General features: G+C 38.3%; 1 protein-coding gene, 1 long non-coding RNA gene and 1 pseudogene across 5 annotated transcripts in view; 2 read left to right on the top strand and 1 right to left on the bottom strand.

The window, feature by feature from the left end:
* The window catches only part of LOC141578168 (uncharacterized), a 206717-nt gene that overhangs the window by 108814 nt on the left and 72243 nt on the right, over positions 1–25660 (top strand). The window lies entirely within an intron of this gene.
* COL28A1 (collagen type XXVIII alpha 1 chain) overlaps positions 1–25660 on the bottom strand; it is a 160016-nt gene that overhangs the window by 77028 nt on the left and 57328 nt on the right. For all 3 annotated transcript variants that reach the window (XM_074367449.1, XM_074367448.1, XM_074367450.1), the window contains exons 18-25: positions 23713–23781; positions 15386–15457; positions 14568–14636; positions 12068–12139; positions 9053–9121; positions 7712–7780; positions 4102–4170; positions 3793–3861 (exon numbers count right to left, since the gene is read on the bottom strand). In XM_074367449.1, the coding sequence (XP_074223550.1) occupies positions 3793–3861; positions 4102–4170; positions 7712–7780; positions 9053–9121; positions 12068–12139; positions 14568–14636; positions 15386–15457; positions 23713–23781 (558 nt within the window). The remainder of the gene's footprint in view (positions 1–3792; positions 3862–4101; positions 4171–7711; positions 7781–9052; positions 9122–12067; positions 12140–14567; positions 14637–15385; positions 15458–23712; positions 23782–25660) is intronic.
* Positions 15481–16981, top strand: LOC105082606 (protein S100-A10 pseudogene; annotated as a pseudogene).

The raw sequence follows: 25660 nt of genomic DNA, 5'->3' as shown, positions 1-25660 counted from the left end.
AGAAGCAAAGAATTCTCTGGGCTTCTCAAAGGAAGATGAGATTTATATAATGATCACCCCCCAATCACAAAGGGTCCTTCTAGTCTCTGTAGAGGCATCCAGTAAAGACATGCAGGCAGGGTTAGGTAGGATCTCGGAGCTTGTCCTCCTCATCAACATGCAGAGATTTGGGGTTCAGGGATCAGGGCACTGGATGAGTGCTTCCCACTCAGCAAGAAACCAAGTTGTCAGTTGCTCTTTCTGGCATGTTTCAAAAGTGGATTTTAAAACTCTGTCTACTATCTCCTTGGAAATGTAGTTTTTACAAGAATTTTAGAAATCTCTTGGAAGCCCTGGTCAAAATTTGGATTAAATTTAGGTTAACTGTATAGAGAAATACTATAACCACTGATGTCATATGGAATTCTTCCAGTTGGGAAAAAATCCATGGAGCACCACAAGGGTGCAAGATGTCAGAGACGGCTTTTTATATGTTTTGAAACATAGAGGCTTTGATTCTAATGACTATGTCATATGCTAAACACATGTGACCTTAACTAAATACCACAAAACCTACCGTAAATTCATCGTCAACCTTAACAGTTTCCTCATTCCAAAACACATTTGTTTTGTAACTTAATGCCCTAAGGCCAATATTTTAAGGTGACAACACAGAGTTTAAATGAAAAACATATCAGATCTATCTGTCTGTACAACCAAACATATACGTGCACACACACGTTTCCACATACTTAACAACTTCTCTGCCATTTTAAGTCAAAATGCAAGAAGAGGAATTTTGCACACATTTGAGAACTGTGCCTGTGCTACCATTGAAAGCCTTAGCTATTTTAAGAGTCTCACCTCCACTTCAACAAGCCAAATGGACAAAGTTAAGTGGAATTAGATTTTTCCAAATACTTCCCTTTCTTCACCAGTTTCCGTTGGGCTCTGTGTGTGTGTGTATCCAAAAGTTTTCTTCAGTGGAAAAAAAAAAGCCACACAGAGACTTTTAAGGTGTCTATTGAAAGATGGTAGATGATTTTGAAAGTTATTAGAAGCTGGTGTTTGCTTTTGGAATTTCCTTTATTTTTTTTTTAATAGGTGGTGGAATTTAAACAACTCCACTGTATCCTTGTTCTTTTTTATTTTTATTGGGTTTTTTGGGGGGGGTATTTGGTTTATTTATTTTTGGAGGAGGTACTAGGAATTGAACCCAGGACCTTGTACATGCTAAGCATGTGCTCTACCACTTGAGCTATACCCTCCCCACTTATTTTAAGTTTATGATCCAAGTTCTTTGATTCTAAGACTAGCTCATACTCCTAACATCCTCTTCCAGGGCTAGAATTGGCTGGATAATGCCCTTTCCCAGCACCCCCAGGACGGGGCGACAGAGCGAAGAAAAGGCAGCTGGGAGGGAGGCGGGCAGACAGAGAAGGGTCCTAGCTAACAGTCCCTTCTCCCCTCCGTAGAAGTGAGCTTGAGGCTGCTGCTTCCACTGGGGGTTCACAGAGATAAAAGGAGTTTCACTTAAGACACATATTCCAGCAACATGTTGACCGTTAGCAACCACAAAAAAATAAGCAGGATAAAATTTTGAAAGAACACTCTTTTTCCTTTGATTTTCCCCCTTCAAATGGATCTGAAAACAAATACAGGGGACTTTTAGAGGGAAATGATTAATGCAATCATTGAGTAAATGTTTTAGTCTGCATATTAAAGAATCAAATGTGGTAGAATATTCAGAAGAATCTAATTTTCCCGTGTTCTCTATCTGTATCTAGGTGCCTGTCTATTATCATTGCTAAATGTAAAGCAGTAACCCAATAGTGTAAGTTAATATAATATAATACATACTTGTATAAAATATTTATAATAATCTACTCTGTGGAAATATACATGGTCACATGTTTCCACTGGAGTAAAAATATATTCCAGAGTATGTTTAACACATTTTATTTCTTGCCTTATTTTAAATAGGAATAAGCTTCTACTTCCCTAATTCAGGGAATATTTAGTGTAAAAACAAAAGTTTTTACCAATGTTTCTCTCAGGGCAGAAAATAACAAGGTTTACATATTGAAGTTTCTCTTTCTATTTTTAAATTTTAACACTTCGACAGACACTTTGCCGTAAAGAAAAAAGAATACTTCAATACCCAAATTCAAATGAGGATAAGATTCAGTCCTGAGTCAGACAAACCAGAACTTTGACAAAAACACCTCGGGTATCTCCCCTCTGCATGGTCTACTCAGCACTTTCAGACACAGTGTCTTCCCGACTCTCACGACTACCCTAACAGACAGAGACGGGAATCAAGATCTCCTTTAGAGATGAACTTAGTGTCATGGGTCTCCAGTCCTTCATTTTACCTGGGAGAGGGCAGAAAGGCACTTGCCCCAGTGAAAGGAAGCAGGATCAAGGCGTCAACACACCCAAGTGCTGGGGCAAAGACCAAAAAGTTGATGTTAAGCACTCACCACCTCTTTCTCTAATGACCTGGAAGCATTTGAAAAACTAAGTGAGTAGGTATATTTCTAAGGAAAATTTCTCTCTGTGGGGTAATATTGATCATTCATTCATTTCCCATCTATTCAACATGTTATAGAGTTCCTATTGGGTGGCACACCTAATTCTGGTGCCAGGAATTTAGCAAGACAAAGAGTTGGCCTTTGGGAAAATGTATACTCCTGTGGACTATGCCGCCCAGTAAATGAGCAAGAGGATCTGGGAAAGTGGTGTACACCCTGGAGGAAACGCACAGGGGGATGTGAGCATGATGGGGGAGGGAAGGACAGAGGATTGCCTTTGGTACAAGGTGGTCAGGGAGGTACAATTGGCCCTAAGAATGAGCCATCCTGACTAAACCAAGGTCTGGAAGCAGGAATGAACTGAAGGAAGGCAGGCCAGTGTGGCCAGAGGCGGGCAGCAAGGGAGAAAGGGGCCAGTCCTGAAGGGCCCCAGTGGCTGGAGCTTGTTCTTCACCCAAAGAGAAGTTGTCAGAGTTTTTTTTTTTTTTTGAAAAGGAAAGGGATATACTCTGATTTATGGTTTCAGAAAAACACTCTGCCCACATGGTAACAGAAGGGCAGAGCTGGGAGAGGGAAGGCCAGTGGAGAGAGGTTCTCATGGCCTACGTAAGAGAGAATGGTGGTCTGCCAGGTAGAAGCAACAGGAGAAAAGTAGCCAGAGGCAAGACATATCTGGAAGGTAGAACTGACAGGATGTACAAGGGACCAGATGTGGAGGGAGAAGAGGAAGAGGGGACAAAGAATGACTCGGGTATCGTGGCAGGAGCACAGATGACTAGCAGTGCCTTGTCAGGCTCATGGGGTGAAAATCAGGGGTTTTATTTCGGGTTTAGGTTAGAGATGTCTGTGGGAAATCCAAGAGGAGGCGTATGGTAGGAAACTAGATGTGTGAGACCAGGGCTTGGAGGAGGGAAGATAGAAATTTGGAGGCCATCAGCCTGCGGATACTGTTCAAGCCATGGGACTGGGTGAGAGGATCCAGGCAGGAGTGTGGCTCGGGAGGGAAGGGAACCCAACTCTGATCTTTGTACAGGAGGACAGAGCAGCAAAGGGATGTGAGAGTTGCCACCAGGGAGGCAGGAGAAAACCATAAATTTAATCTGCATGTTCCAGTCAGTGCCAGGTCCCAGGGCGTCCATAGATGAGGATAAATAATTCGATCAGCTCTTCAGACAGCTGTGCTCTTCTGTTATTCCTGATGAAAATGTTCACCTTTACCAAATCACTTACCTGTCGGTGCGTTTTAGAAGCTACTATGTTACCTACTTTAAAGTCTTACCTTTGCTCCAGTGTCTCCCACTCCACGTAAGCCCATTGGTCCAGGGGGTCCTGGTAATCCTCGAGGGCCCTGAGATGACATAAGGGAGAGAGGGAGCAACCTCATTGTGTGCAGTGTTTCATGAAGAAAGAAAGAAAAAGAGAGAGAGGAAGGAACGAAGGAAGGAGGGAAGGAAGAATAAAGGGGAAGAGAAAGAGAAGAAGAGAGGGAGGGAGGAAAGGGAGCAAGGAGAAGGCAGGGAAGGGAAGGGAGAAAGGAAGAAAGAGAGAAAGGAGGGAGGGAGGAGATAAAAGCACTGTTCACACTTACAGGCACACCAGGATAGCCATCGCCTTTGAGTCCTGGAGTGCCCGCTGGTCCCTGAGGGCCTGGGGCACCCTGGGTAAATTCCAACACCAGGAGATAGCGTAAGACTCAACTGTGAAACACCTGGCAAAACTTAAGCACAGTGCCAACTCAGTACGCCAAAGGAGGGTCTGATAAGTGCACAGGAAGGATTTTAAAAATTTGAGAAGGAAATCCTACCACATATGGCAACTCCTTATCTCCTCCTCAGCCTTACGCATTTGCATTGGAGAAGGCATGGAATGAAGGGAGGGATATGTGTGAACCATTGCAAGGTCTTCCATAGGAAACACACTTCATTAGCATTAGAAGAGGGCTAGTTGCTGACATTTTAATTTCTAAAATTAAACATTTTCAGTGTATCATAAATCATGGGGAAATATAAAAAGAAAATTTTGGAAGCATTGTGTGACAAAGCAAAGAATACACAGCAAAATTTTAAGTGTAAAGTAAGATAACTGTAGGTTACCTATTATGATGTTACATCTGTTCCTCAACGGGGCCCAAATTAGATGGGGAATAAATAAGCTCAAATAAAAATTAAAAACAGATTAATTGTTTAAAAACGAGTTATAAAAGGATAGGATACAGACTTTGTGGTTCCTATCTTGAGACCTAGGGAAGAGTTAGAAATACTGCTTTACAGGGATGACCTTAGGAATCAAAAACTTTTAGAAGCAACTACTGGCCTCCTATACAGAGGACAGGGAAGGAGGATTATTGCCTTTTGAACAACAGAGTTTTCTGAGCTGTGTAACTCTCTACAAATGGAAATCAGAGCACTTCTGGCTAAAGTAAAATGGAGAGAAAGAAAGAAAAAAAATGAGGAAGACTCTTAGAAGAAGAGTTGTTATATATAAATTTATTATAATCATATTTACAACTTACTTCTTTTTATACCACATTTCCTTCTGTTACTGTGATGGCCCTTACAATGGCCCTTGCCAGTACACATCAATTATTTTGATAAAGAGCTGCTCATGTTTTTAAATACTTATGTTTTTTCACATTAGGAGGAAACTCTAATAATAGACCTTTGCTTTTCAAGACTGGGAAAAGGTAGCAGGACTCACAATACTTGTTTTATAAGCAAGCAAACATGGAGATCAGCCCGCCATTATTCCAAGCCAAAATGTTGCCCCAAATCTATCTCCTTAAAATTGTCCCTAATTCTACTTCTAAGAATGAATGATTGATTGGGGGGGGGGAAATCTGTAAGCCCTTTAAGCAATAAGAAACTTAAATTTCTGTTGAAACAGCAATCACTTTTTTTTCCTGTTAAAGCTAAGAGGCTAATTTCATGTGGCTAATCTTCTTAAGAATGAACTTCAGAAAACATATGCCCGTTTATAAAAACTTAATGTGTCATCAACAAAAGCCCAAGATGATCTCTTAAAGTTGTATGACAGCAAAAACCAAATTTTCTGGAGAGATAAATTTTGGTGTATCCCCCCCCCAACCCCCCGCCCGCCCAGGGAACTGTTACTTCTCAGAAGCAACTCATTTTGCTATTCCAATTGTGCTTAAGGTTAAAACTCTGAACATTTCATATAGGATAGGACAGGTCCCAAAATAAGATGCCCATTTCTCCCCCTGCTTACACAGGGAGCAGGCCAACATCAAAATGAAGCAATAACTGCTCCCTGGTTAAACTGAAAGGAAAAGAAAACTGAAATCAAGATTCACTCTCAGTTTTTATTTCTAAATTCCAAGCCCATAACAGATTATCAGCAGCTGTTATTGTTTATCCTCTGGCACCTACACTGGGGGGGGAGGACATTAAAGCATTCATAGTTTACAAACATCTTTTTTCCTAGAGATCTTTGTCCTTTCTCCTGCCAAAATTGCAGTTAGCTCATTACTTCTAATGCTAATAGGAAATACAGGGGGTGGGGATAGGGGCAGTTCTGTCTCAGATTTTCATTTGGATGCCTCACAATGCTTTTATAGGTGGAATTTTACCATTTGGCCTTTCTGCACTAGATTCAAGAAAATGTCTTGCAGCATGGTCCACTTTGAAGTGTCTCTCTCATTCAACAGAAGTTCAGCTAGAGATCTTTATCAGGGTTTTTAAAATGGGCTTTTATTAAGGATCTGGGAGGTCCCTGAAGTAATACACAAAAGTAAATTAATGTGCCAAAACTTTTATCAAACATTTAACCCTTCAAAAACTTAAAAACAATGCATTAGGAAAGAATGGCAGAAACAGTATCATTAGAGGCCAAAGGATTAGAGATTTAGAGGCCAGAATGATTGGAGTGAAGAAGCCAATAACTTTAAATACCATCACCAACAATGCCCAATAATGATCAGTGGAAAATAGGAGGAGTTTATAAGCCCTGGTTGCACATTTAATTCGATTTTATTTCTATTGTAAAGAGTAGTGCAAGTAGAAAGAAGTAACTTTAAATCATGGACCTAGGGATATACAGATTCATGAAGTTATCAAACAATATGAAAATTGTCATCCAAAGGTTCTTGGTCAAGGTCATATCTGTAGTTTTAGCATTAAGAAATTTGGAATCTTCCATGAGCCATACGTAACTTGAGTTTCCATAGAGTCTTTTCCATAGCTTGGATCCCTGTGTGCCTCAGAGTCTAAGGAATAGGATGGCCATCTTGTTCTGGTTTGCCCAGGACATTCTCTGTTTTAGCTTGAAAGCCCCACATCCCAGGAACCTCCTCTGTCCCCAGCAAGCCAGAAGACCATCACTCTAGAAAGGACCACTCTTAAGGCGATTAAGAACAGCAAATGTTATAATTCCACCTCATCCTTCAAAAAGAACCACTCCAACTTGTATCAGTATATAATAGGTTTGGCATTGTGTTTCAAAGGTGGTTCTAGGATTTCTTATTTGAAGTTTGAAAATCACTGATGTTAGTACTTGAACCCTTTTATCTAGAAGAGACAATGTGATCAACTAAAGCCAGCTTCAAAGCTGCATAATAACATGCTACTGATTTAATAAGTGTGGTTGATGGAGCCCCAAAGCCTGTTTTCATAAACAGGGATGTGCTTGTTGACATATGGAATATAAAAATTTTGCTGTGATGCTGGGTTTTATGTGAGGAGGAAAATGGTACTTTGTTGCCATGGAAAAAATAGTAATGATTACTTAAAGCTGTCTTCTATAATCATTTGCATTTTCATTTAAAATAACTGAAAGATAGACAACAAAGCAGAGAAATCTGATTCAATAAAGTTTCCAAACATGAACTTTGGGGGCAATGTTTTGCAGAAGAGATACATTGGTCATTAATATGTAAATGAAGGAAGCTAGAGGCTGTGTAATTTCTTATATCACAGACATTACAAAAGGAGCATTTTTTATCAACTGTTTAGTCAGCAAACATTTTACCACAGGAGCTAGCATCCCCTACATTTATGAAAAATAAATGACCTACTAGCTTGATTTAAAGAAAAAAAAAATAGTGTATTCTCACATTTGAGTTTATCAACACAGAGACTCCAGGTAGAACAGTCTCAGTCTTCAACTTACTCTTCATTAAATCTACTTTCACTTCTCTCACATACAGGAAAAAAAATAAATACAAGAACATGAATAAAGCATACCTTTGGTCCTCGAATGGCAATCCCAGGTTCTCCTTTAAATCCAGGTATCCCAGGTCCTCCTCTGTCTCCCTGCACATTTCAAATAGTGTTCACAGTGTCAGGCTTTGGGGTGTAGGAGAAATCATAATGGCATGGAGCAAAAAAGTGATCGGCCAATTACAAAGAGCTTACTCTATTAGTCTCAGATCTAGAGAGAGTATACATACCTTTCTAATACATTTGAGGAGAATCTCAAGTTAAGCAAATAAAAACTGTCAGTAAAGACTACTAGCTATTCAGAGAGAGGCCACTGAAATAACGGGTGGCTATCTAGACTCAAATATTTAGACCGGGAAAATGTCTAGAAGAGCTCTTAACTCTGAGTGGATTTCTTTTCTGACAGACTTTCTGATTAGCAGATTCTCCTGGATAGATGCAGTAAGTCCTTACATTCCTTAGGGTCTAGGATTTGAGTGAGGTGGTTCAGGTAAAGTGACAAGTTCAAGACCAGGAGCAAGAAATTGGTTTCTAACCTTACATTTGCTCCTGCTGTTGCCAGTAGGTATAACCAGTGTCCAGGTTCTTGTCCCGTCCCAGAAAGAATTCAGAGACGAGACAGGGAAGCTGAGAAAGTAAAGTGAGGATGTATTAAGGGGTAGATACGACACTTTCAAGGGGAGAGCGGACAGGCACAGGTGAGCTGCCCTGAGTTTCTCGGGCAAGTTGGTTACATAGGGTGTAAAATGAATGGGGAAATATTCATTGCGGAAGGAAGGGTTTGGGGTTATATTCCCTGATTTTCATCCCAACTCCACCTTCCTGAAGGGAGGAGGGATTTTTGTCCTCATTAGTCTTGATCAGAGGTGTCATAGTGTGCATGATGCGTACTTCTAACTTGCAAGGCTAATTTTATTGAAATGAGGGCATAATGAGCAAAAGGTTACATTCAGACACTGGAGATTCCTGCCTTTTCCCACCTTTCTTTGTCAGCCTCCAGGCTGCTCATCACCCCAAAAGTTATGACCACTTATCAGCCCAGAGGTTCCTGCTTTTCTTTCTCTGCCTCGGGACCCCTGGTGCTTACATGATGTATGGTTTCCTCCATTTGGCCTGTGCCCCTCCTTTCTGCCCAATTCCTGCCATTTGGCCTGCATCCCTCTTTCTCTGCTCACATCTAGCTATTTACCTGCTCTAACACTGGCCTTTCGTCTGCTTAACTGTGAAACATCAAGGTTGAACTATATAATATTTTTGAATTCTTTCAGAACTAAAATTTTAGGTCACTGGCTTCATGAATATTTTCCCCACTCCAAATGCCAAAGATTTAAGTAAAAGAAAAAAAATGCTCCCAAGAAGGCATACCTTTGGCCCAGGTGGCCCAGGAATTGATGTTCCAGGCATCCCAAAAGGGCCCATAATACCTGGATCACCCTTAAAAAAGATCAAAATACTCATTACATTTCAAACAAAGAAACCATATACAGGAATTATATTAGGAAAAATACAGAAATGTATTTCCAGCATTTTGAAGTATTCTAACCTACCTGCTTCACAGACCAACATGAAAATATTTCAGCATCTTTGTTAAACCACTATTAAAGTTACTAATGATTAAGATTTTAGTGACTTTGATAAATACATTCAATGAATTCCTGAGTAATATGAAATTTTTCTCTCTTATGCATCCTTTTATTAGCTAATAAAAATTATGCAATTCACGGTGATTCACTTATTGTGTTGTATGCCAGGAAGCTGAGAGAGAAACATCTGTTCTTTTATAAAAAAATATCTTTAGTGTAAGTTTTGGGGTATACTTGGCAGATAAATAATGTTCCTTCTAGTTTATAACTTATTCCTTTGTTATCTTATTTTATGGCCCACAGTGTACAGGTCTTCCATTGTATGCTATCTCACAACCCTTTTAAGAAATAGTTTATGATTTTAAAAAAATGAAATTTTGAATAGAAAAATTAAAACATTTCTCAATTTTGTTTTGTTGTCTCAATATGAGTTTCAGTAAAGACTCAGTCTGGAACAACAAGCAATACCTCTGTCCTACCTGGTTCTAGACCAATGATTCTCAAATTTTAGGGAGTAAAGAAGTCATCAGGGAAATCTGGTAAAATATGGGGTTCAGGGTTTCAGCCTCAGAGATTTTAATTCAATAAATCTAGGGGCTGGGCCAGGAATATACATTTTTATGAAGTACCTCTTGTGATTCTGATACAGGTACCACTACCACACTTAAAAACATTATGCAAAGCAATTGTTTTTAAAAGAGGGTGGACACACCCCACAGGTTGTTCAAAATAACCCATTTCAGATATCAGAAGAATATGTTAGGGCTACACTATAGCTTTTATCTCATTTTGCAAGATTTCAATTATTTATATAAATCTCATAACATATTCATATAATAGTTTATGAATAAAAATTACAATTGAAAAATAAACCTATATGGGATTGTGGTCAATTTTGTTTTACTAGCGGGGATTTGTTATCAAGCAGTTTGGAAACTACTGATCTAGAGTAGGTGCTGCAAAGTGGGACCTATGGGCCAAATCCCACCTGCAGCCTGGTTTTGCACCCCCAGGGCTGAAAACGGTTTCCATGTTTTTAAATGATTGTTACACTGGTGCCTGCATAATGTCCTCAACTTTGCTTCTTGGCCCACAAAGCCTGAAATGTTTACTCCTTGTACCTTTACCAAACAATTCACCTCCTCCTGCCTTACAGAATGAACTATTTGGTCCTCCTGCTTCCTCTAGGAAGGAACTCATTAATCAGAGTCACTGGTAATGGCTCCACCCTGAGCCACGTTCACCTTCACAGCTGAGGCCTCCCCGTGTGCTGACTACCCAATAGGACCAACAGGCTGAGCACACTGGCCCACTGGAGCCCAGATGATGCTAAGACACGTATAAGCCAGTCCTTAATTCCAAACCTATAAGGCAATGGTATGTGACATCTAAGATCCTGGCAACAGATAACTACCCAATTCAGTCCTATGGCAAAGGAATAAAACAGTAACCTGTTAAAAATTTTCACTAAAACCAGGTTAAGCAAAATTATGCTTCTAGATTTAATCTATTCTACTTTTTTTCTAAGAGGCCAATTTTAAAATACAAAGTTATATACATAGAAAGTATACTTACTAAAAACCCTTATTAAGATGTGAATATGTTTTAAAATACGGTAATCGTTTATCAAGAAAAAGCTTTATTTCGAAATACAGAAAAATGTTCACTCTGAGTAGCAAGACATAAAGAGTAATCAGCATACCACACATTTCTTATATAATGGCTTTTCTCATCATGTACTCTTGGAGCTACCTGCAGCAGAAGGCACTTATTTAAGAAATGGAGATTCTTGGGACCCACCCACATACCAAATCCAGGTCTCTGGGCAGGCATCAAGAAATAGGTGTTTGTAACAAGCTCCAAAGCAATACTGATGGACACGGAAGTTTAACAATCACTGGTCTGCAGGGGATGCTTTGTTCTGCACCTGCTCTTGCTGGTACCTTTCTTTTTTTAAGTTGTTCTTCAATAGTCTGGTCCTTGAACAGACTCCTTCTCGTCTCTTTCTTACAATTAACAACTTCCTAGAGATCTGAACTCTCTTATTGCAATTTCTGTTTCCTAACACATCCAGATGACCTCAATATTCTCTCCTGCTATGTCAGGACACATACCTAATTGCTTGCTTCACAACTTCCTGTACGTCTTCCCCTGCACCCTGTCTTGGGCTGTGTATCAGATATATATGCTCAGCTTTCCATTTTACGGTATTGATTTTTTCCCTCTGAATAACTCCATGTATTGAACACTCACTGGGTGCCAGGAACTGTGCTAAGTGCCTTATTCACTCTGTCAGTCTTCACAAGAACCCTGTGAAATAGACACTACTGCTCTTTTCTATCTATGATTGGAGTAACTGGCTCCCTGAAAGTTCCAGGGTAGAGCAGGATGAGAACCCCACACTTCTGCCTCCTGAAGCCCTGCCCTCCATCCCCACCATGCCACCTCTCAGTCTGGGACTTTGTGGTTGTTCAGCAAAGCAAGATGATAGAGAATTGATATCTTCTATGTCCTAACTTTATTCCATCTTCTGAATATTTGGTTGTTACTAGAGAGGGCTGACACACAGATTCTCTCCTAGAAGCACTTAAGTACACCAATGAAAATCACATGTTTTATGCAATCTCTTTATTCCTCTCTATTACAGTCTAAAAGAGTATGTTTTCTAACGCCTTTTTCATTTAGGGGCTTTTGTTTTGTATTTGTTGAGAAAGAAACAGTGGAAATCTAATATTCCATTAAAACCAGATACAGTTACACTCTCCCCAAAGCATAAATGAGAATATAAGAAACATACCTTTGGCCCCTCAGGCCCCGGAAATCCCCTCTGTCCCTGATTTCCTTTGCTCCCTTTTTTTCCTTCATCACCCTGACAAAAATAATTAGAAAAATATAGCTGTTGTAAGAGGCCCTCTTCAATCTTATAACAACCATATCATGGCCAGATTCTCAGTGCCAAGTTTAGAGTGATATTCCCGAACCCAGCTCAGTTACACAGGTTCATCAGTGTTGCTGAGCAGACTGGATGACTTCAGAATTGTGCAATCTTCACCATTTATTTGATATGATTTAGTATTTTTTAAGCTCTATTTTCAGTACCTTTCTTTGGGGATTTTTATTTGAATGTAAAGTTCCTTTGCCCTCGCTTGATCTATTAAAAGAAGGTTCTGAGACATTCACAGTTTCAGAAAAGAGAGCTATCTAATGCTTTTCATACTGTTTTTCAGCTTTCATGCTATTTCAGTTTTAAAACATAAAATGAGACATTTTTCAAGTCCAGCCCCATTTCTCTTCCTCAGTTCAGTGTCTAGTTCTTTCTCCCAAAGAAGGCCAATAATGCAATTGGTAGAACGATGAGTGAGTTTAGCCTGGGCAGAGCTAGAAATGGCCTACTGTCCCCAGCAGGGTTGTATATAGCAATGCTCCCCAAAAAGGATTTTGTTACCTTCAACCGGAAGCCTCAGAGCATTGCAAAACTATCTTTACACTAGCGCTCGACTGCAAAGCACCATATCTAAGTGTGTGGCCAGCTCAGTAAGGGAAGAACTCCTTGGGGTTTGTAGCTGAGGCCATTCAATATTCATGACATAGATGACGCTACCGAAGTTTTCAAGCCTGGGCATGCATCAGAATCACCTGGAGCTGCTGGGCCCCACATCCAGAGTTTCTGATTTAGTACGTCTGTATTGGTGCCCAATAGTTTGCATTTCCAACACACTCCCAGGTGATACTCCCTGCTGTTCCAGGGACCACACTTTGAGAGCCACAGGACTATACCAAGGCCATTAGCAATGCAGGCACACCGCTATGAAGAAGAGGTAAATGCATGGACGTGTAATTAACTCCCTAACATGCATCCTGATGGAAAGTAGTGACAGAGGTAATTTAGGAAAAAACAGCTGAATGTCCAGATATCAATTATTGTATCATTACATTTGCCAATAGAGACAAAATCTAACCACAACCAATTATTTTCCCACTCACTGCCAAATTTAACTTATTGACCTAAATCATCCCAGAAGCCAACAGTAGGAACTCACCTAAACGTAGTCAAGTGCCAGCACTGACCCAGTGCAATGCCTCAGCTATGTAACTTGTTCCTACCACTCTTCTCCCACAGCCTTCCACCCCAAATCACTCCACACCACACATCTAGTCAGTGCACATTCTCCCTGCTGTGCTGCTGGTGTTCGACACCACCCATTGCTTTCCTCTTGAAACCCTTTCTCCGTAGTTCCCCTGATGTGGTACCATGTATTCTGCTCATTTTCGTGCTGTTCTGAGTGCTCTTTCTCTAGCTACTGCAGAACGTGGTTCAAACCTTAGCTCTCTTTCTCAGAGATATCAATCTCACTGCTTCAATTATTAACCCCAAGGGTCTATTTTCCAAAAGTAAATTCAAGAAAAAAACATTAGTTCTCCCGAATGTTAATAGGCAATTATTTCTAAAATTATTTTTTGCATGATGTTAAAAAAGGTATTCTTTGTTCACTTTTCCACTCCTCACCCCACCCCCAAAACAGATCTTATAGTCTTGTTAGTCAATGAATTAAAATGTTTGAAATTCTACAAGTATATTTAAATTTTAAATTCTCATATTTAAGGTTAATGACTCAGTTTTAGCCAATATTTTCACAAGACATAGACATCTTATACTATCAATTACTAATCTAATAGAATTACAAATAAGTATATGGAATTTATTTTTACTTTCTCATATATAACCCTTCAGAAGCTTTATATGGGCATTGATGACTGTACGTAAGATCTGCAGGAACATCTGTCACTTTAGAGACTGTAGGTTATGTCACTAATGGTCTTAATGATGAATTTGCATATCCACATCTTGACATATAAAGACATTATTCAATTAGCATTTCTACAATCTGTAAAGTAAATTTATGCCATGTTGTGAAAGTGCCACTTAATAAGGTGATATTTCTTATTACTGGGTGAAATTGTATAAGTATTTGAAAAAAAATGTGTGGATGTTCAAGTCTCAAGGATGTATCTCAAGGCTTCTTTTCCCTTCCTTTGTGCTTTTTAAATGTCGAGCTGGTTGTTTATTGAGAAAACATGTGTTGAACTCTTCCTATAAGCTGGGTCTTATGACAGATGTTAGGAAAATAAAAATGAATAATACATACTTGCTGTCTTACAAAAGCTCGAACGCTAGTATCCATAAATTTAAGCCAGAAGTAAATAGCAAGAACAATAGTCAAATTTCTTCTAAGTTGATACCTTAGTATCAGGACCAGAATACAGGCAGTCCTTTCCCCCTAAACTTGATTCCATACCTTGAGGCCAGGTTGTCCTTTTCCAGGTGGTCCTTCAGGGCCTCTTATTCCTGGAAGCCCTGCTTCTCCCTAGAGAAAAATCACAATGATGTCTTAGCCAACCCTCCATAGGTAGTATACACCTCTTGTCTCTTCTTATGGCCAGTAGATTTTCTGCTGAGATCCTCCAGAACAAAGCAGACCTTTATCTCAAAATCAATTTGGAAATTTATCAACTTGAATAAATTAATATTAAACTCTAGTTTAGCTCAGAGCAGCTGAAATATGAAAAAGTCCAATTTCTCAGCCAATTTCCAAAGCAGTCATCTCACTTTCCTTTGGCTCTTCATTCACGTTTGGTGGTTTTTGTTTTTTTTTTTAAACACAAGAAAGACCTTCAGCCTTTCATCTGCCATTTTTCATGACTTATATTGAAAAATGAGTATTTCAAATGTCAACTCACAACACTTCAGGAAATCTTTATAATGGCCTTACTTCTTAAATGCATTTATAGACTTTCCTTTTGGAGGAAAAAAGAAGTGTTTTACTCTGGGTTTAAATTAAGGTGCTTTCTAGGAATCTCAGAGGGACTAGGTCATTGGAGGACACCATGGCCAAAACACCAGAGAGGAGGCAGCAGGTATGAGACACCACTCAGCCTTTGAATTGGCGTTCTTTCTATCTAAAGAAAGTGAAAAAGGAAATCCAGAGTGGTGGGATTTTTTTTTTTCCTTAAAAAGACTAAACTTGTCTTAAATGGTTTAATTTGATCTCCCTCAGGGCAAAGATATAGTGTGGTTCAATAGTTTTAACTCCAATAACATGAAAAACAGTGTTACCTTCTTCCCTGCAGCTCCATCTTCTCCTGGTAGTCCTGGCTGTCCCGGGAGTCCTGTTGAGCCTGGCTCCCCCTAGTGGATGAGCAAAAATTTTATTTTCCAGATGTTTGTATTTATCACACAACTCCATTTTGAGGTACTTGTAATTGGATATATCTTATAAAGTCTGAAAAAAGTCTATGAGCAGGGAAATCTCGATACTAATCAGTAGTCTTTAAACTGTTTGACCCTGGGCAAGTTAGTTAACCTCTCTGGGTCTCTGTTTGGGGATTATGTTGTTTGTTTTGGGTTGATTTGTGATTCCCATAACCCCCCAAAAAAGATATGTTGAAGTCTTAACTTTTGGTAGCTGTGAATGGACCTTATTTGGAAATCAAGTTAAGATGTAATCAAGTTAAGATGAGATCATTAGGACTGGCCGTGCGTCCCTGCCAGCCCGGAGTCCCTGCCGTGCCTCCTGCCTAGGCTTCCACAGACCTCACCAAAATGCCGTCTCAAATGGAACACGCCATGGAAACCATGATGTTCACATTTCACAGATTTGCTAGGGATAAAGGCTATTTAACAAAGGAGGACCTGAAAGTACTCATGGCAAAGGAGTTCCCTGGATTTTTGGAAAATCAAAAAGACACTCTGGCCCTGGACAAAATAATGAAGGACCTGGACCAGTGCCGAGACGGCAGAGTGGGCTTCCAGAAATTCTTTTCGCTAATCGCCGGGCTCACCATTGCGTGCAATGACTATTTTGTGGTGCACATAAAGCAGAAGGGAAAGAAGTAGGTGGCACTGAGCAAGTTACTCCTGCCCTGATAAGAAGTCTCCCAAAGGGTCACTTAAGGAATCTGCCCCACAGCTTCCCCCTGTATAAGGATTTCCTGAGCAGATTGGAACCCTTAGAAAATGTACAAATAAAACCCAACTCCCCTTGGAGAAGCAGAGAAAGAAACGTCAGCTAAACCCAGATAAGCTTTTGATTTTTATATTGCTTGCATCCTCTTGCCCTCAATAAACAAAATCCTTAAAAAAAAAAATGAAATCATTAGGATAGGTCCTAATCCAATCCTACAACGGGTGTCCTTTCAAGAAGGGGAGAACATCACTGAAGACAGACACACAGGGAGAACACCATGTGACGACAGACACCAAGATTAGAGTGAGGTAGCTGCAAGCCAGGGAAGGCCAGGGACTGACCACCAGCAGAAGCTAAGAGGCAAGGAAAGGTTCTTCCGTATAGGTTTTGAAGAAGCGTGGCCCTGTAGATACCTAGATTTTTTTACTTCTAGCCTCCATAACTGTGAGACAACACATTTCTGTTACTTTAAGCCACACAGTTTTTGGTAATTTGTGACAACCCTAAAAAACTAATATAAAAATGAAATGAAAAAGTTAGGGCCCAACATTGCTTCCAGCTCTAATATTCAATAATTCTACTTGCTTTCAAGTTAATTTGTGATTATGTATAAGTCCATTAAAACATTCAGAGAAAACACATGCTACTTCCAGCAGTATAAAAGTGTCCTTACTGCATTTATTAAGAGCAAAAAAGATTTAAAATAATCTAAAGTCATTTCAACTAAACCAGACTTTGAAAACTAGTGGGAAAAAAAGCACAGTGAACCTAAAAATAAGTAGAAGGATATAATAAAGATGAGAGCAGAGAATAATAAACTTGAAAGCAAAAAGCAAGAGGACTCACAAAATTTAAAGGTAATAAATACTTAAAAATTAAAATAAATCAACGTCTAGCAGTAATGAGTAATATTTAAAAAGAAAAGACACAAATTTTATTAGGAATGGAAGGTGAATAAAACTATATACATAGTAAAAATTTTTTTAAATCATAGAAAATTCTGTAATAATTTCAAAGAAATATATTGGAAAACATTAATAAATTGATACACTTCAAGAAAAATATAAATTAAACAAATGACATAGAAGCAATGAATAAGCTACATAAACCAAAATTCAAATAAATTGAATCAGTGATTGAAAGTCTTGAACTTCCTCTCCTCCCAAGATCACAGGCTTTGTTGGTTTTGCAGTCAAATCTTAACCAGATTTTTAAATATTTGAAGAACAGACATTCCCTGTCTTATACAAATAGTTCTGAAAAACAGAAAAAGAGGGAAGTCTACCCAATATATTTTATGAGGTTAAAAAAAACTTTAATTTAAAAAAAATCATACAATAACAAGACAAGAAAACCAAATTATAGACCAGTCTATCTAGGGAAAAGGATGCAACTTGAAGTTCTGTTATGGAAACGACAGGCCAGTCAAGAAACAAGCACCACTCGGAGGGTTGGAGTACTCAGATGTATTACGCCGGCGGGCTCAGAGGGGCTTCTGCTCCGAAGCTCTGAGCACCTCCAAGATGTGCGCATGAGGTTTTATAGGGTAAAGTACAAGCTTGGGGTATTCGGCCAATAGGCATGGAACAGCTTTATCAGCATTATCATTACAAAAGTGGAGGCGGGGAGGCAGCAAACCAACATTCCAAAGCCAGATATGTATCTTTGAAAACCCAGCTGCCTAGCAAAAAAACATGAACAGCAAACCAACACTAATTAACTTAGATTTACAAGTTAGTCCAGCAGAACTCAGATCAGTATTCCAATACTTAGATTTCTGAGTTATCTTGTTAGCCCAGCCCATCCTCTCCTTCACATTTCTAGACTTGTGAGTTATCTTGTTAGACCAGCCTGGCTTTTCCTTCACAGTTCTGGTCAAAATGGAGGAATAGGAACTAGATTTCATTTCCCACCTGATGCAACTGAAAAAAAGCAGATAAAATATCTGAAACAATGACTTTCAAGACATTAGACACCAAGTAATGAAGGATAATAATCCCTGAGAGAGGTGAAACAAAATAGGCAAATGCTATGATTTCCCAAGTTTACTGCCTGGATAAAGTTTCCAGGCCAGAGTGCAGGGAGAGAGGATCCAGGGAAAGATCAAAAGTCTCTCTCATTTAAGGAGACAAAGGGGAGAGTCTGGGCAAGCCCAAGTGTCAGAAATTCACAAAGTAGATTACCAGAGAGGAAGAAGTGACATGGAGAGAACTTTGAAGATCTGCTGAGCATCCCCCTGGAGGCATCAGGTGAATACTGTTCAGCACAGAGTGAAGAAACTTCCCGGGGCCAGGAAGACAACCCATTTAAAGGATTAGAGAGAACTGACAGCAGATGAGATACAGTGCCTGCTCCCAGTGACAAGAAAGAAAACTTCATCGTTCTGAAAGCAATGATTAGAGTTCTAAAAAGGGTCTTGCCTCAAAAGTGGGGAAAAAATTAACCCTAGACTAAATGCTACTCTTTTCCTACCTAATAAGCTTAAAAGCAAGAACAAAAGGCTCAAAATGTTTTCAAGTAACATAGAAGCATCTAAGAACAAAGCTTAAAAATATTTATAGGAATACAAAAAAATCTAGCACCCAAAAAGGTAAAATTTACAATGTTTGACATCTAATCAAAAATTACCTGTGATTCAAAAAAGCTGCAAAAACTGACCCAGAAAATTACAGATGAAAGAATTCGTAGGTAAGGACATTAAAACAGTTTTCATACTGCATTCCATATGTTCAAGAAACTAGAGAAAAGTTAAAACATGTAAAATAGAGACATGAAAGATACAGAAGGACATAAATTGAACTTCTGGAGTAGAAAATTGCAAACTATGAGATTAAAAAAATACACTGGATAGAATTAAAAGCAGATTAGCTATCACTGACAAAAAGGTCAATACACTGAAATATATATCAATAAGCTCTATCCAAAATGAAACACAGAGAGAAAAGAGACTGAAAAAGAATGAGCAGAGATTCAGTGAACTGTGAAACAACTTCAAGCATTTAAATTTAAAGTTGGAATTCCCTGGGTGAAGGTTGAGGGCAGAAAACAGTTCAAAAAATACTGGCCTAATATTTCCCAAATTTGACAAAATCAGTAACTCACAGATCCAAGAAGATCAATGAATTCCAAACACAAAGAATATGAAGAAAATAGAACTAAGGCACATTATAATCATATGGCTCAAAACCAGTGATATGGAGAAAATCTCAAAAGCAGATAGAGAAAAAAGGAAAAAAAGCTGTCAATCTAGAATTTCAAACCCAATGAAAATATAGACAAAATGCAGATGTTTTTGGAAACCAATTTGGCAGTTTCTTGAAAAGCTAAACAGATACTTACCATACGACCCAGCCATTTTACTGCTAGGTATTTACCAAAGGGAAATGAAAACATATGTCTATACGAAGATATGTACACAAATGTTCATAAGATCTTTATAATATCCAAAAGCTGGAGAAAATCAAAATTTCCATTAACAGGTGCCTAGATGAACAAAGTGTGGTATATTCATACAACAGAATACTATTCCTACATGTTAAACATGAATTTCAAAATAATTTTGCTGAGTGAAAAAATTACAGGAAAAAAGCATATATAGAATATTTTGCTATTTATTACAAAATTCTAGGAAATGCAAACACATCGATGATAACAGAAAGCAGAGCAATGATTACCAGATGATTGGAAAGCAGATCTGTGGAAGGCAGATCAATAGAGAAAGGAAATATTAGGGAGGGATGAAAGGATGGAATTACAAAGGGACATATCATAACTTTGGGGGGTGATAGATGCTTGTATGATCTTGGTTGTGGTGATGGTTTTCAAGAACACATACATATGGCAAAACTTATCAGATACACTTTAACCATGTGCTTTTTTTTTAATCATGCAATAAATAGAATTATTTAAAGTGGATGCAAAAATTTGGAATAAAAGATTAGTCAATGTAATTATTATTATAAAAAATTATACATCACAGTCAGTTGAGTTTACCTCAAGAATGCCAGGATGGTTCAACATCTAAAAACTCTGGAAGTGTAATGTTAATAGATTAAAAGGGAAAAACAATACAGGTAGTAGATGCAGAGTCTAATAAGATCCAATATTCATTAATGATTAATAAGCAACTTTTGCTACAGTTGAAACAGAACCTAATGGAGAATATCTATCAGAACCCTACAGCAAATGACACACTTAAAAGTGAAATTTTAGAAGCACTTCCTCTGAAGTCACTTCCATTTAAACATTGCACTGAAGATCCTAGCAGTGTAAAATGATAAAAAGTAAATAAGAAATAGAACTAAAAAGGAATAGGTAAAACTTTTTATTTTCAGAGAACATGATTATGTACAGAGGGTGTAAAAAAATCAAGAGACTTTACAATTAGAAATAATAAGAAATAATAAGAGATTTTATCAAGTGGCTACATACAAAAATCAGTATACCAAAACAAAACAAATGACAACAAAAAATGCTTTTCCTATAGACTTGTTATAGCTAACTAGAAGGTACAGAAATAGAAAACAATCCACAATTGCAAAAATTTCTCCAAATTACCTTTTTAACTAAAAAAAAAAAAAAAAAAAAAAAAGAAGGAGAAGAAGGAGAAGGAGAAGAAGGAGGAGGAGATCTTTATGGATAAAAGGACAAATATTTTACTGAAAAATTAGTTTAAATCTGTGGTTTGAAAGACTCAATATTTAACCTGAAGACAGAGAGGTGATAGCACTGAGAGATAAAAATAGACAAGTGGAGCCTAACAGAGAGCTGAGCACTGATTCTCACAAATATAGAAACTTGATATATGACATGGGAGGTACTACAAATCAGTGTGGCAAACATGAACTGTTTAATAATTGATGCTGGGATATTTGGTTATTCCTACAGGGAAAGAACAGATGCCTACATTACCCCATCCACAAAAATAAATTCTAAGTGGATTAAAGATCTAAATAAAAAAAGTAAAACACCAAAATTTTCATAAGAAAATACTTAAGAATAAGTTAGGAGTCAAGAAATATTTTAAAATAATATTACCAAAGCCCAAACCATAAAGGGATAGAAATACATCAAAATCTAAAACTTCTGTATACTGAAAAGTACTCTAAGTAAAGTGAAAAAGACAAGCCATAACCTAAGATACTTGCAACCCAAATAACAAAGGGCCATTATCCAGATACATAAAGAACTAGAAATTAATAAGAAAAGGACACCCAACATCCCCCCAAAATGAGTATCTACAGAAATTTACAAAAGAGAAAAACTGAGGTCCACTTAGGCACACAAAAACTGTTCAGTTATGAGGGAATAAAAACTGAAACAATGAGATATATTTTTACACACTTCATATTGGCAAGAATGTAGAGAAAAGAGCATTGTCACCTGTTGCTAAAAGGAGAGTAAACTGGTCCAAACATTTTACTCATTGTCTATTCCGGTGTCTGGAAAATTCCCTGTGATCTCCCAATTCTGCTTATAGCAATCTATCCTCTGCTAGTGAGAAAGACATGTATTCTTACTCAAGAGGAAACTCAGAGAATGTTTATGGCAGCCTTGTTGGCAAGTGCAAAAAATGGAAAGCAATTTAAATGTCCATCAATAGGAAAATGGATAAATTTAAATGAAATATTTTCATATAATATAGTATCATAGAGCAAATAAAATGGGTGAATCAAAGGCATAAAAACACAAATAACACATAAGGCTGAATATAAATAAAATTGCTGAATGATATATTATGGAACATTCAAGAATATAAAAAAGCAATATATGGTTTATGGATAAAAACATGTGGGAAAATTATACAAACTTTGAAAGAATGATAAACAGCAAATTTATGGGAGGGAGGGCAATAGGATTCGGGGCACAGGCAGAGACCTCTAGCTATGTCTATAATGCTGCTTCTTAAATTCTAGAATGAATGTGGCAAAAGTTAATATTTGATAAAGTTAGATTGTGGAAAACATGGGTGTTCTTTGTTATTCTCTACAGTAATGAGTATGTTTTAAATATTTCATTTTTTAAAGTGAGAGAAGCTGAAGATTATACATCTATTTAGTGCAAAACTGGGATTTGAATGTAGGTAGTGTCACTGCTGAACCTGCTGCTCTATATGGCCTCTCTGAAACTGGCATATAGATGACACAGTGTGTTTGTGTGCATGCGTGTACTCCAGACGTGTACAGATGTGAATATAGTGTGTATGTATGTAGATACACATATACATATACTTAGCATATTTAGCACTTAGCACATCGTGTGACACACCAAAAGCATCCAACAAATGGCCACTATTATCACTGTATTAGTACATTTTGTATCTCTTGCAATCATATGTGTATGTATATGCAACATGTATATTCGTCTTAGACCCACAGCTTACATATTCTTCTAATACCCAAGTTCTCATAAGGATCATGACAATGCCAGTAGAACAATCATGGATTTTCATCCTCAGCATGGCTTCCAGATCCTGTATGCCTTCAGGATGAGTTATAGAAATTGTGAAGGGTAAAGTAAAGATTCATTTATTTATTCAACAGCATTTGTTGAGTACCTACTGTGTCCCCAAACTGGGTTGAATCATAAACAGGAAAAAAAGTATACAAGGTCCCTGCCCCAGTGGAGCAGCACTGTCCAACAGACATATAAAGCAAGCCATACATGCAATCATAACTTTATTAATAGCTACATTTAATATAACATTAAAAGATGAAAACAACTCTAATAATACGTTTTACTTACTCCACTGCATCTGAAATTTATCACTTCAACATGTAATCTATATGCAAATGTATTAATCACCTTGTTTACATTCTTTTTTTGTACCAAGCTTTGCAATCCAGTGTGTATAGTACACTGACAGCACATCTCAGTTCATACCAGCCACGTGTCAAGTATTCAGTAACCACATGTGGCTAGTGGCTGCCCTACTGAGCAGTGCGTTTCCGGAGGGTATAGTGAGATGAAAAGTCATTCAAAAAACATGCAAGTTGAGATAAGTGGTAAAAGCAAGGGAAACAAATAGTGTGCATTTAAAAAATTGGGTAACAGGAGTGGAGTGGACAGACTTTAGATTTTAGAAGTGACTTTTAAAGAAATAGCTTTTGAGCTAAGATCTGAAGGATGAGAAGGGGCCAGCCACAAAAGAAGGGAAGTGACCTTTCCTGAAATCCTGCTGTGCTTTTATAACACGGCAGGCAATAACGTGTTTAAAGAATCACTCGGTGCTGAAAGAGGACTTACTTCTGATACTAATCAATAAATAACAAAAAAAGTCATCATTAAAAGAAACTAAGATTTTGGTTTTTCTTAAATGATAAGAGTTAAGCATCAGACTCTTTTCTGAATATTCAGAAATCAGTGAAATAACATTTAGATGACACATGCATGATCTGTATTGCATTTGGGTATAATGAAACGTTACATAATGTTACATAAATTATCTGAACGCTTCTAAGTAGCTTAGTCAACTCACCTTTGGACCTTGTACTCCAATTCCCACTGGTCCTCTAGGACCTGTAAGTCCTCTCTGGCCTACTTCTCCCTGGGAGGAAAGAATATTTGAAGAGTATTTGATTATAGCAGCAAAAGAAAAACAATATATTCCTACCTTTGACCTCCTAAGAGCAAAATATATCAACAAAATAAGATAAAACTGAGTTTTATGTGCTCCATTCACGTGTGTGTGTGTATATATATTCAAATATAAATACATATCGGATATATACGTCAGGCAGATATATATTTTTATTTTATATGCATACACACACACACACACGCACGTGCACACGCACATGCACACATACATATGAATGTATATATGATCTGGCTTGAAATATAGGCGGTGTAGCATACTCAGAATTGACTTTAAGGAGCCCCCAAGGAGGGTACCTGAAAAAGATAGGCCATTATATTCCAGAACAACTAAAATTGACACATGAGAAGTCAGGGTTACTGCTGATCAAAAGCAGTAGCATAACCAGAGAGAACAGCCTGAGCTCCGCTTGGAAATCTCAAGGACACTCACTGTCCTCTGCTGAACTACATCTCACATGGGAGTCTCTGACAAGTGCGCTGAAAGATATGTACTCTCAGAGAAGTTATTTAACAGTGATTAGTGATTCTTTGCAGCAACGTTAAGGACAGCTGGTTAAATAGTAAGTGTCATGCCTCTCCCCCAGAGATAAATAATTGTTCCAATTCAGAAGATAATTTGATTCCCAAGTTCATAGAAAATTTTTGTTAGATTATTTCTGACTCCATATCTTTAACTAAACATTTTTATTGTTGGACCTACCGTGGTTCATTGGTGAAATGAAAACTAGCCAACCCACAGGCAGCCTCTATTGCTATTACTGCTTGAGTTGCTAGAATAGGGTCTCAGAAGTAAAAGTACTGAAAACAGTATGTTAAGACTGTGTAAAGATAGTCCATCCTCCTCAGTAGCCACTGGTTCTGCATCCATGGATTTGAAACTGAGTCCCCATAAAATCGAGTTCTTCTGCCGAGTTTGTGATTAACTTCTCTATCCTAGACTTTTTATTCTCTTTCTTGTCTGCCCCTGTTCCCTCAGGAATGAGGAGTATCAGAGAAAAGAGGGGACTGAAACCAAGCAGGACCCTGCGGGGCCCTCCTGGGCAAAAACGCCCCTCCATTCTCCTCTATTTCTTGTTTGTAGAAAAGGTTTTAGTCTTCTAGGCCTTCCCTGCGTTCCAAAGAGCAGGCACATGCAGTTACTAGTTAGGGAAGTGAGGGGATGCAGAAACAAAGGAAAAGCAGTCAAGAAAGGGAATGACAGTAGTTCAGTGATAAAACAGAGTCCTAGTTCCTCCTCAAGGGATAGACATAACCATCTGGCAGATGTTTTTGAGCTGTTCTTCAGGAACTAAGATCCCCCCTTCCCCACCTGCCTCTTGTTTGTAGAAGAAGCTTGGCATCTCTGCCTGCATATTATACCTGTCTCTTCTGCTGCTTTAACCTCTGCATCATATGTCTCTGCCTAGTGCTGCACGTAGACATGTTAACCACTAAAATGATTCTGCTTACAGATTTAAGATTTGTGCAAATAGTCCCTTACCCGAACCTAGCTTCCCATGGGGAGATAAGGAAATATGAACAAAAATAACAATTGTCAAGATTTAGGAATATCAGGACCAGACTCAGTTCAACCGAAGTCAACTGACCAAGAACAAAATGTCTTCACAACTCTCCTCAGACCCTTGCACCTTGCTGGCACCCAGACATCTGAGGTTGACTGTCACTGCTTGGCCTTAATTCTCTCATCTTTCCCCATTCCCTAGCATGAAAGAAGCTTGAATTTTACCCCAAACTAAGGTTCTTTAGGGCATTAGTGTGCCATCTTCTTGGGTGGCTGGCTTTCCAAAGGAAGTTGTTTTTCCCTGCCCCAACACCTTGTCTCCTGA

This window comes from Camelus bactrianus, chromosome 7 (genome assembly GCF_048773025.1).
Source record: "Camelus bactrianus isolate YW-2024 breed Bactrian camel chromosome 7, ASM4877302v1, whole genome shotgun sequence".
In the NCBI taxonomy this organism is placed as follows: Eukaryota; Metazoa; Chordata; class Mammalia; order Artiodactyla; family Camelidae; genus Camelus; species Camelus bactrianus.
The sequence above is the reverse complement of the archived record's forward strand: the minus strand, read 5'-3'. Positions and strand labels throughout refer to the sequence as shown.